Source organism: Telopea speciosissima, chromosome 10, assembly GCF_018873765.1.
Source record: "Telopea speciosissima isolate NSW1024214 ecotype Mountain lineage chromosome 10, Tspe_v1, whole genome shotgun sequence".
In the NCBI taxonomy this organism is placed as follows: Eukaryota; Viridiplantae; Streptophyta; class Magnoliopsida; order Proteales; family Proteaceae; genus Telopea; species Telopea speciosissima.
This window is the reverse complement of record NC_057925.1, coordinates 16068713-16081839: the sequence shown is the minus strand read 5'-3', so window position 1 is coordinate 16081839 and position 13127 is coordinate 16068713. Positions and strand designations below refer to the sequence as shown.

The window sequence follows — 13127 nt, the reverse complement described above, 5'->3', positions numbered from 1 at the left end:
ATGATCAATCAATATTGAGGATGACAATAAGGAGAAAATATCATGGCTTTTCTTTCCATCTCTTTATTGTTACCACATGCTTTACTTATCCTTTATATCTTGTACTTCATTGCCCCAGAAAAATATTATTGTTGTTGTCATTATCATTCTTTAGTCAATCAAGTTGAATTGTTGTTGTGTAAGCTAAGGCCTTCTATCCAACCGCACGTGGCGGGAGCTGGAAGATCCAGCCCAGCCAAAACAGGGGGTTTGGTCATTTCAGTGGGTGGGCCCCATCTTGTGAAATGACTCAAATACCCCTATTTTGGCTGGGCTGGATCCTCCAACTCCCGCCATGGCTGGAGGAAAGCCAAATCCTTGCCAACAGGGGATAGGTGTTGGATAGGATATGGTTGGCATTGCCAAACTTGCAAGGTTCTCACGAAAGTTGTGGGAAAGACCAGGTTGAACCTGCTATAAGAATTTCTCACCCAAGTTGTAGAAATGACGAGTGCAAGGTTTCTTTTGAGTGTTCAGAGGTGCTCACTAAGTGTACGTGTAAGTAATTTGTTAGTCGTAGGATCAACCGTATGCCCTATCATCATTTTATAAATGGCTAGTCATAAGCCAACCTTTGACTTTAAGACTAAAAGAATAAAAGAAATGTGAAATAAATTTCTCGCTTTGCTTTCAATTATGCATGTTTCAAGCTATATTATTTATTTATTCATTATCTTATGAAATGAAAATCAATCATAAAATTATGATTTGGTTATATGAAAATTATGTACTTTCCATTGTGCATGCATTTAAGATTTTTCTTGTCATATTCCATTGTTCCCTCATTGAGGGTTGTAATTATACATTTTGTGTACACAGAAACTTTTGGGTTGTAAATATTTCAATGTTCATAAACTATTAGTGGCACTAGGTACCTTCCCAAATGATATAATATGGGGATTTATTCGTATCGAAATCTGCCCTGATTCTCCCTAGAGATATATTTTTTGCGCAACAATAATTTAATTTAGAAAAATTTAAAATTTGGAGAGTCGGTGCCCTCACATTGAGGCGAAGCACTATCTCTCGACCGGCACCATGAGGGTGAGACCTCTGACCTACCTTATGGGTTGGGGTCGTGACACTGGATAGTATGAAACTGCTCTAACTATCTACAAGAATTCAAGACCGTTAACCCAAAAATTATAGAAGAGAAATTGGGAGCGAAGGGTTATCTATGGCGATAAAATTTTCCTATAAACCAAGCAACAAGAATTTTCTTGGGGCTGTAATCGTAAGTGCCGAAGGAATCCCTCTTCGATTAAAAGGGGTATTTTGAAAAATATTAAAGTCTAAGGGGATATTTATGAATCCATAATGGAAGGGGCCGGGATTATTCCATTTCAACGAATTTCAACCCCCTCTCCTCTACTCAGTAGATAAGATGGAGCTGAAATCTCCACAAATAACGCACAGAGAAGCAATAGATTTGGCCAAGACTTTTAGGGCTTCCCAAAAGGTATATACGCTAGGAGCATCATTGGAGCCATAGACAAATAGTGGAGGGTGGGCTTGGTGCAACGAAGTTACTCCATTGTGATCAAGTGGTCACGGGTTCAAGTCTACAAACAGCCTCTCTGCAATAGCAGGGGTAAGGTTACGTACATTATGACTCTCCCCAGACACCGCAGTGACGGGAGCCTCGTGCACTGAGTACACCCTTTTACAATCCAAATAGTGCTAAGATTCCATAAAAACCTATATTCTACCTAAAGGGCATAGATAAAAAATGTTTTCAAGCAACCAAGCTCGAGTGATGGAGGCCTTCACTTGGTAAACATTGCCATTTCGAACCCTTGTTTCTATTAAGCACAAAAAACTCAATTTGGCTCATGTATCCAGATAGGAATAACAACATTTTTTTTAATGGAATTCAATCCCCTAATGTTCCATGGACCAAGTTTAATCATGGGTGGGAGGTGGTTGGGCTTAAATCAACTTTCAACCATTTCCAGTTTCAACATCCATATGGATCCAAGCAATTATTGGATCGTTGTAGTCCCAAAATAGGATCCAGATCCATATATGAATGGATTCAATATTTGGCTCAGATCTTATGCAACATATATCAATCTCTATGTGTAGTGCGATAAGCTCCCAAATTTGGCCCAAATATCTCTACTGTGATTTTGATGATAATTTTTTTTTAACTTGTTTCTCTTTTTTTTATTAATCTTTAAATTTTTTTTTACCAAAGGATTGCTGCCAAGCTGCGCGGCCTGTACACCAGTGCAAAGACCAATGGAAGCACATGCAGGGGCATCGACCATGGGGTTTACAATTTATTCAAGTCCATGTAGTTAACCAGTAGTGGCCTGTCCTGATAAGGTTGTCAAGACGAACCATTTTGTTGAATGTTTTGCCTTACTATCATAGGGATATGATTTGGGTGGAAAATTATCGCCCCTAGTACTGGGGGCTCTACTGTGCCGCACGATGCGCACAGCAGCACCCCCAGTACTAGGGGCGATAAAGATCCAGCTCTAGTATCTTCTCTTTCATTGATGGCGTCAAAATGACAAACCATATCCTTTTTTTTATATAGCTTGGAACAATCTATTCAACATAGAACCTTCTTTTGTATTTCTAGATCGACATAATATTGGATATGACTGAATTTTTTTTTTGGACAAGTAGACAACAAAGGTACTTGCTCACATATCAAGTTTCAACGCAAATAGATTTCACCAAAGTTGGGTTTTATTCATTATAAAAATATTTTATAATTGATTATTATTTAAAATTTTTATTTGATATAATTTTTTTGATTGAACATGATCATAAATATTTTATGGGATTTTATTTAAAATGAATACAAAATTAGAACTCCATTGTGAGCAAGTGGTTACAAGTTTGAATTTGGAAACAGCCTCTCTGCAAAAGCAGTGGTAAGACTGCGTACATTATGACCCTCCCTAGAACCCACCCCACTGTGGTGGGGGCCTCGTGCATTAGGTATGCCTTTTTTTTAGTTTTTTACAAAATTACATAAGGATTATAAAGGTGGAAAATATTTTACATAAATATAATATAAGAAGTGGAAAATAACATCCATTTCAAAATTCAAGATGTAGTTTTCTGCAAATAGTGATGGAAGATGTACTCTCCTCCCCCCCCCCCCTCCAAAAAAAAATCATATGGCTAGATGAATCGATAGTCCATGCTTTAATTAGTGTCTTGATCGTGTGTTGCTATGTGCTAGTGTGCTTCTCCTCTACTCCTTGATGATCAACAGTTCCAATGAGTTTCAAGGATCTCAATATAAAGAATAGATTTTTTTTAATATAATGTATGGAGAAAAGTTCTCTATGAGGAAGTGTACCACTCATGTTCAGACTTCCCACTTTGATGATTTTTTTAGATTGTCTTTCCTATGGTTCTGGCGCAGTGAAAATTGGATTACACTCTCGATTGAGATGCCAAGTCCATTGTAGACAATGTTCTTTCTCTTTGTAGTTTTTTTCTAGTTCTTCTTTTTGTTCATAGCCCTCGAAACTCACCTTGTAGCACAGTGTTTCCAAATTTATGTTGTCTCACGTTTGGTATTAGTGCTTGTACATTCTCGTTATGGTGACAGGCATCATTTCTTCTCCCGTGCTGATTTGCTTGACTAAAATTTCAAACCATTGATTGAAAAATCATATAACTAAATCTTTTTCCTCACCCATTCATGTTCAAATGTGCTTATTGGTCATATATATAGAAATACCAAACAAAAAAAGGTCAAAAAATCTAAAATAAAATTTAAAATTATAATTACGTTTGTAAGCATTGTCCAAGTTGTTGCAAAATAAAGTATGGAAAAATTTTAAACTGCGAAGAGCTTGTTTAAACTACTAAGAAGATGCACATACATATATGGAACTATTGAAAGGTATATGATTAAATCTAACTCCAAAATTGAACATGTGAGGATAGGACCATTAAGAACGAGGATTTTTTATTTATCAAAATAGTCAAAATTGTCATATCACCTTTCCATGTAGCATAATTTGATCCTAGTCTAAAAATACCTTTTAACGCATCCGTTTAGGGAATCTTCTTTTCCTTTCGATTTTTAAACAATTTTTTTTTATTTCTTTTTGAACAAGACAAATATCATGGCTGTACCACCGATTTGGGTCGGTCTCAAATACGGATTCGACGGAGACGATACGGTATCCTATGCGGATAAAAGAAATCAAAAAAATATCAAAGATTACAATAAAGTGAATAAACATTGCCTTACTCAAATCTCAACGGGGTCTGTTCTGCCGTTCAACCTGGCCCCACATTCACTTCCATTTCAATTTCTCAAATTGACTTCTTTACAGTCAACGTGGCATGGTTTCATTGGTCAATGCCGACCCTGCCGGTGCGCTAAAACATTTCAAAATGAACCCTTGTTGACCTAAGTTTTTTAAATTTAAAGTCAGTCCACTTTGGTCCTTCACGACAAAGAATCGTCCAGTCCACGATTTTAACAACGCCACCTCATGGGCCCCAGCATGCTCGTATACACAATGGAATCATACGTGGCATTTATCCTACGTCACGCTCCCGTCTCCTTGGCGTTTGCAATGTGCTTTAGGTGATGTCGAATATTTACCAAAAACCAAAAAAAAAAGGTCATGTCGAATTACCGTTAAATTTAACGGCATCGCGACAACGCTTGCTCTTCCGTGGACATTGGACGGACGAAGACGTGGGCGCACGTGCGAATGTTCTGTTCAAGGTCGTGTCGTTTGTGTTCTATATAAAACGAGAAGTCGAGATTCGAGAACTTCGCCTTAGAACCGTAAATAAAATGAATAGAAGAAGCCGAAACGAGTTTGCTTTTTTGGCTTTAGCTCACTCGGATAAATACACAAGGCAAGTAACTAAAGCACCTGCGCTTGCAGTAAACTACGAAAATGACACTCAGTTGATTGATTTTAATCTACTAATCTGAAATTACTGATTGATCCTCAATCAACCTGTTAAACAAGGGGGCTCCTTTAGAAATGATACGAGGCTAGATTTGGTATGATTTCCATTTCAATTTCAGATTGATTTTATGCAACAAATAGGTTTTTGATCAAAAATTTGAATTTGTTTTGATTGTATCAATTTGAAATATTTCAAGAAAAAAAAAATCCATTTGATAGTTCAACTTCTGAGAATAGATTATTTATATTTATTTGGGAAGGGTGGTGGTGGTGGCAAGGTGGTGGTGAGACTATTACGATAAGAAGAAGAAGAGTGGTGTTTTATCTTTAATATGAAATTACTATTTTGCCTATCAAATTTACCATGTGCTCATTAAAGGGCAAGAATGAAATAGAGAAATTCTTAAACTACTCAGCTATTTCAGAATTTTTATTTAATTAAAATAAGGTGCAAAAATCAGACCAAACAATTTCTGAAATAGAAATCACCCCGTTAAATTGAAATAGAAATCATACCGAATCAGGCCTAAGATGCATCAAATCAATGTGAATTGTTGAAATATATACATCCTAACCATTTCACACTTTACCCCTCATTCGTTCATTGAATAGTGGAGCATCAACAACGTTTGGGTCTAGGGGTGTCAATTTGTCAATTGGAGTCGATTTTGATTTCAATCGATTTCAGTTTTGGCTCAATTTGGCTTTGAGTTCTTATCAACTTCTTTAATCGGTTTCTTATCAGGTTGGTTTAGGTTTTGATTCGGTTTAGGTTTTATTTGACATATATGTATGCACAATTATGGGGAAAAAAAAATGGTTTTAATGAGTTTCAGGATGATATCAAGTTATATTGCTTTGATTTTGGTTTTAGTCTTATTATTGGATATGTTCGATTTGATTCATGTATATCAATTTGGTTTAGGCCAATTTCATCGTCTGGGGCTAGGTTTTGACACCCCTAATTGTGTCAATGAGTGTGGATACATTGCTAGGGTCTTACCTTTGAACTAACATGGCAATGACAACACTTAGGCTATGTGTGGTTGGTAAGAAATGATTAGGAAAAAAAAGCACAATAAGATAAACAAACATGATGATATAATGATTGATGGAGCACTGTCTCTGTGCTGCAACGTAGCCTACGACCAGGCACATGGGGGTGGGTCCAGCACCCACCCTGCCTCCTTGAACAGGTTACCTATGTGCCTAGGTGCAAGCTGCGCTGCGGCACAGAGAACATTCTCCTATCATTGATTTATATGTCTCTCTCATTACCAAAAAAAATAAAAAAATTTATTTTTCTCTCTCTCCTTAAATTATAAATTTTTTTATTTTTTTTTATTTTCTATTTATTTCTTGCTCAAACATAGCCTAAACGGAAAAATGTATGTGGATCATGTATGTTTTACGTTAGGGGCTCGACCATCTTTCCTTTTGGTGGTGGTTGTTAAGTCTTTGCCCCACTTGTGAGCTAAGTAGGGCCTTCGATTGATTAAAAAGCGAGGCAAATTAAAACCCCACTTTTGCACCACCATGGAAAGGAGAGGTGGTCATATCAAGGGCAATTTTGTCAAAGAAAGCTAAAATTCTATATCATATGTGATTTGATTAAAGTCCCTTACATGATTAGGTTAACGTCAGGGATTAGCTTTTTATATATTTTCATTGGTCGTCGGAACATGTACTAAGATTTTTCAATAAGCGCTTGAATCCACATTCGACTCGTCTCATTGGAGGGATTTAAGTGGCATTCTCGAAATTAAATCGGAAAATATGGGTTTTTGTACAAACTACTCCACTTCTTTTTCATTTGGGGATGTGGGTGTGGGGGAGAGGTTCTTGGGTTCAGTCAGACAACAGGGTTTTATGCTTTTATTACTTGGACTGTTTTTGTTTGTCGCTTTTTTCCTCCATTGGATCGACCAGTGGAAGAGTTCTCTCTCTCTCTCTGTATCGATTTTGCAGGAGTTTTACAGCTGATCATCTGATCACTTTTTCCTAGATTTCCTGTGAAATTCTTTCTCTGGTTTAGTTTCCGATTTTCTCTCTCAGACAAGAAATTTCGAGCTCATCGAGTGGAAAACCATCGAAAACAGTGGAGTTTAGGCTTACCTCTGAGCGATTTCTCTTGGATAACCTAAAGGTACATTTCAGGTATTGTTCTTAGTGTTGTTCGTATTCTTACTGAAACATAAAAGATTTCAGAGGTCTTTCAGTGCAACATCGAGCTGAGTAGATTAAGCATTGATGAAGGATTTGGGGTTTGAGGTAGTATTTCTAGTGTTGTATTAATTCCGAAAGCATAGATGTAGTAGTTGTAGTTAAAATTGGATGGATCACGATGGCAGTTCGATCTCCTGCGATAATTTTGGGTTTAAGTTTGCGATTTTGGTTGTGTATGTGAAATTTCGATGGATTCCAGAATTCTTGGATGAGCGAATGAATGAAAGGATTATTTTGAGAATGGATGACTCATTGAAGCTTCTGGAGTGTCAGATAATGCTCGACAACGTTGTTTCTTGATGTCTCGAACTGAAACGATGACAACAGATCTTAATAGGACGGGCTCTGGGGAAAGGGACGTTGAACAGGTAATCCTTCGCCTAGTGAGCTCTCCGATTTGTTGACTTTATTTATCTTGATTTGATGTTTGAACCGAGTCCGGAAGGATTCAAAAGCTTGGACTACAAGTATTTTTATTTTTGTGCTTACAATTACAATGTGTAAGAAGAGTTGCAAGCTTTTGTTTGTTCTTTGAAATGCTACATTTTTGCTCTTGCTACCCCTGTTAAAACTGTTAATTTGTTAACGTGATTTAGTTTGCAATGCAAGTAGGGAAGCTTGTTTTGTCTAAGGTGGTACAGTCATTGGTAGGTCTGAATTTGAATTGTTGAACTTGTAACAGTAGCTGGATATGGTATTTGTTAGGTTGGTCAACTAAAAAGCGATAAAAACTTTTTCGTCGACTGACATTTCACTTCCACCATAGAATAATGGGTCCTCACAATAGTTGACTGAGCAGCAACAGGATGCTATTTTTCTCTTGATACTTGTCAATTGGCATTTGCATGTAGGGAACATGGTCAGAAAAGTTGCTTTACAACTACACAGGATAGTTGGCTTGTCATTTTCTGTTCGGTGCAAAAGGACTTTATAGCGCAAGAGTTATGAATTCCACGGAATGCTACTAATTGAGTTCTTAAAGCAAAACTAGAGGTATAATAGTGCAGTGATCGTGTTCATAAACCCCTAAATTTGATCTAAAATATTTCTACCATAGTTATATATATTGTTCCAATGCTTTTATAAGTGATCATACACGAAAAGTCATGTACAATTAGAATGCTAGCACTTCTACCAACAAAAAAAAAAAAAAATTAGAATGCTAGCACTAATTAGATGGCTATCTTACTAGCAATGAAAGAGAAAAATTACATCCAAAAGAAAGGCGTACCCAGTGCACAAGGCTCCCACCTGCGGGGTCTGGGGAGAGTCGTAATGTATGCAGCCTTACCCCTGCTTTCGCAGAAAGGCTGTTTCCAGATTCGAACACGTGACCACTTGGTCACAATGGAGCAACCTTACAATTGCACCAAGGCCCACCCTCTATTAATGGCATATCGAATAATGATGAAAGTTAGTAAAATTAATCACTTGGAAATTTATGGAACTTGAAGAGCTATGACATAATACCTTTTGTTTTCACCCCAATTTTCATGATTTGAACTTATCTATTTGTTTTTTCCAATAAATTAGGCATGGTTATATTATATTTATTGAAACAAGGATGGTGCCTGTTGCATGTAATTATATGGTCAAAATGCTAGTTTATCATTTGCAAAATAAGATCTGTACAAAGTGCTCAACTCAACTAAGCCTTATACCTAATACTTTTCCTTTATGGGGGGAGGGGATAAATAGCATACTTTATTAAGAACAGAAGCATAGAGTTGGAAGAACTCATTGAACAACAATATGGAGTCCTGCAGTCAGCAACACTGAAAGTTCTAGTAATGTGATAATTCTCTGAATAGAAGTGCTGCTTGGAAATCCCTGCTTTAGCTAGCATATCAACTGCTTGGGATTGGCTATTGTAAATTTTTTTTTGCGCCAGGCCATATCTTCTGTTAACCTGTATCATTCATCTTTTCTTACAAATTCAACCCCAGTCATCACCTGCTTGTCCACTTTATGACTCTAGCACCACTATCATTCATTCATCTTTCTCACTACTTCAACCTGAGTCATTTTACCTATTCCTCCTCTTTATAAACACCTCTAACACCACTATTTCCTCACTAGTGCATTCTTGGTTTTTGGGAACATGTCTGAACCAACTCAATTTGATTTTCCTCATCTTTTCTCCTTCTAAGTTCCCCTAAATGCAGTCATTTCTGATTCTACCTTCCTAATTTTGCCACTTATCCATTTCAACATCCTCGTTTCAGATACAATAGTGTTTCTCTATTCTATATTTTCATCTACATAAAGCATTGTTGGTCTTATTATGTCTGGCTACTGAAATTTACTCTTTAGTTTTAATGGAATGTATCAGTCAGACAACATTGAAACTTCTCTGCACTGATCTAAACTTTGGCAGCATCTTTTTCAATTTCTCCATTGTTCTATGACCTACAGAGAAAAAGCATCATTGAGAATGATCAATGATGCTGCCTCAATCCTTCATCAGACTATTAAAGAATATAGATACCCTATGTTTCTTTGTGGATCAAGGTCTACAATGCCAGCGTGTCATAGATCTTGTTCTGAGTTAAGTTGCCCTACTTCCTCCTCATCATTATCCTCCTTTTTAAATGGAGAGATCAGAAGAGGCTGCAGAGAGTGGAGAGAGAAAATAAGTGAGTGGCAATGGCATTGGCATTGGTTTTGACACAGTTTAGAAGTTTTGGTTTTGTGTTCTTAGTCTATTAAGCTCATATTTAGCAATATAAGTCTTCTTCATTTGTAGTATGGGCATATTTGTCACGGTGGTTAGGCGACCAAGGCGCCCGCCTAGGCGACCAAAGCGCATGGACGCCTAGGCGACGCCTTGACAACTGTGAGTATGGGTTTACTAAGAAATAGAACGTACAGTAAAACTCCCTTAGAGATGCATATAAAAAAAATGTAAAAATATAGTATGAATTGTACTCTACAATACAACAGAAGTGAGATATTGAAGACATGTTGCACAAATAATAAATTATTCTTTTCAAGGGCAATAAGGAAAAATTCATTTGAAACAGGCAACAGTAATTTGTGCTTTTATAGTCATACAATCTCTTGTATGACTTCGAATAGAGCTGGTTGAAGAGCAAGGATCCATGTAGTCGACCCCATTTAGTTGGGATACGACTATGCTGTTGTTGTTGTTGTACAATATGTTCATGTACTTTCTTCCGGTAATTATATGAATCTAGAACCTAAGTATTTTCTTTGGCTTAGTGTTTTACATTTTACTTGAACTTTTGATGCTATATCCATGTTGTCATCATAATCATCATTATAACCATCGTTGTCTTCTTCTTCCTCTTATAACGTCAGCTAAGCTGACTGCTGAATTTGTTTTAACTCAATTTTTCGGTTTGATTTACAACAGGCTATTACTGCTCTTAAGAAAGGAGCATACTTGCTCAAGTATGGACGTAGAGGGAAACCTAAGTTCTGTCCCTTCAGGCTTGCAAATGTAAGCCTTTTTTTAGTGCCTCATCTACCTTTCTTTTGTATCTTTACTGTAATTTGATTTTCAGCTAAATACAACCTTTTCTTTTCCTGATTTAGGGCACAAGCCCTAGTTTAAAAATGAAAAAAGGATGGAAAGAAGACTTATATCATATCATCATCCAGTCTATATCATATAGGAGTTCTAGTGAACTCTATCTTAATTGAAGCAGTACGTTGTTATGAATAAATGCAATAAGATCATAAAAAGATTATGAAGTAACCAGTACATGCATGTACATGCACAGTGACAAATTTCAAAAATTTATTTTTGGATGTGAATTTCTCATTACTGTGGGGCTTTGAGCTTACAAATATTCTGCAGTTGTGTTTGAAATATGTCCTTCGAAGTTGATTTCACATATCTATGTCTGCTGTCATCTACCGACATACAGAATAGAACATCAAAATTAGCACTGTTTTATGATTGTTCACCCCATGTCACTCTTTCTTAAACCATTTCTATATAATTGTAAGTCTGTTTTGTAAGAAAAAAATTGATTAAGCTGTATAAGAACTGGGTTTCACTTTTGAAACTTTGGAGCAATATATCCTCCTAGAGTTGGGAGAAAGTGTCCCTAGGAGTCTGTATGATACGTTTAACATGATCATTGGTTGCCTGGTATGGTTTTGTTAATATGTTTTTGTCTGTCGGTCTGTCTGTTTCTCTCTCTGGCTGATATTTCACAATTCCTTGGTTTAAGCAATACAATTCAGTTCTACTCATTGATTAGTTCAGATGCTCAACTTAAATAATAACATGAAATACAATAAAAATAAGGGGTTCTAGGTAATAATTGTCGGTTTATTCTTCCAACATTTTTCAATGCCTAAATTCATGCACTTCAAAACTGCTTACTTGTTGATTATATAACCTAGTGAATATTTATGAAGTGCTTCTCTTTTTGTGCTATTCCTTTCAGGATGAATCTGTTTTAATTTGGTACTCTGGAAAGGAGGAGAAGCACCTTAAACTAAGCCATGTGTCCAGAATTATACCGGGCCAACGCACTGTAAGAATCTCATCTTTAGATGTACTGTGTCTTGCATGCTCATCCTGTGGTGCTTATGGTAATTATAGGAGAACGAGAGGTCATATCTGTAGCTTTCAATAAATTTTCAGCAGATAAAGGAATCATTGGAGGTCCTTACTTTTTCTTTGTATTTGGGCAAAACCATTAGCAGAAATAAGCAAACATATTTGTTTCTGTTTTTTTTGTTTTCCTTCTGTTTCTTTTTGGGATACTATTTGTTTCCTTCATCTTATTTTTATCATTACCCCCCTTGATTATTTTATCAAACACATGGTATTGGGTAAGTAGTTGTTTACTATTTTTCTGCAGCATCTTGAATAGGTTAGTAAGAGGACCTCTAAGCAACATTACTCAACTCGACTAAGCCTTATCCCAGCTAACTAGGGCCACTTCAATCCTCTTTCAAGTTTCACCATTCATATATTTTCAGTCTACCCCTTGTTTTTGGTTCCTCTAATTTGCACCTTCTAAATCCGTTTTCCAGTGTATTCCGTGGCATCGTTTTTTGGCACCCTGATAATTTATCCACCTCATAACCCCCAGTGCACACCCATGAGGCAGGATTTGATCCCAGGTCTCCGCTTTGAACGGCCAGAGACCATTCCGCCAGCACCTCTTTGTGGCCTTTGTTTTACATGCCAAAAAACCTCAAGAGACTTCCTCTCGACATCACTTATTGGAGCCATTCCTAAGTCCTAAATTACCTGTAAGCAACATAAGTCTTAATTATGTCACTTTCTTTTTTTTTTTCTTTGGTTAAACTGCCATATCATATACTTGGCAGTATCAGAGAAGCAGCAGAGGTTTTTCAATTATTTATCTCAAAATACAGGAAAATTTGTGAATAATATGCTAGGATTTTGAAAAAGTGAATTTTCTTGAATCTTTGAAAACTTGCCATAGGATATGTATTCAATGATTCAGCATGCAACTGTAGTATTCATGAATACAACAACCAAGTCTTATCCCAACTAAATGGGGTCGGCTACATGGATCCTTGCCCTCCAATCAGCTCTATTCGAGGTCATACTTGATACAAGGCCTAAGATATGCATGTCTTTCTTCATCACTTCTCCTAAGTCATTTTAGGTCTGTCCCTGGCTCTTTTAGGTCCTTCAATCTGAATCAAATCACTCCTCCATACTGGAGCATCCAAAGGCCTCCGTTGAACATGGCCATGCCACCTCAAATGGCTTTCTCGTAGCTTATCATGTATTGGAGCTACTCCCAAACCAGCTCTAATATGTTCATTTCTTACTTTATCCTTCTTAGTTTTGCCACTCATCCATCTCAACATCCTCATCTCCGCTACACTAAGTTTATCTATATGATGCTTCTTAACTACCCAACATTTTGTACCATACATCATAGCTGGTCGTACAACTGCCCTATAAAATTTTCCTGTAAGTTTTAAAGGAATACA

At 36.8% G+C, this 13127-nt stretch overlaps 1 protein-coding gene across 2 annotated transcripts in view; it reads left to right on the top strand.

The window, feature by feature from the left end:
• The first annotated feature begins 6843 nt into the window (after positions 1-6843).
• Positions 6844-13127, top strand: part of LOC122642216 (PH, RCC1 and FYVE domains-containing protein 1-like) — a 29764-nt gene continuing 23480 nt past the window's right edge. For both annotated transcript variants that reach the window (XM_043835652.1, XM_043835651.1), the window contains exons 1-3: positions 6844-7540; positions 10549-10635; positions 11594-11683. In XM_043835652.1, coding sequence (XP_043691587.1) covers positions 7472-7540; positions 10549-10635; positions 11594-11683 — 246 coding nt within the window. In that variant the 5' untranslated portion in view covers positions 6844-7471. The remainder of the gene's footprint in view (positions 7541-10548; positions 10636-11593; positions 11684-13127) is intronic.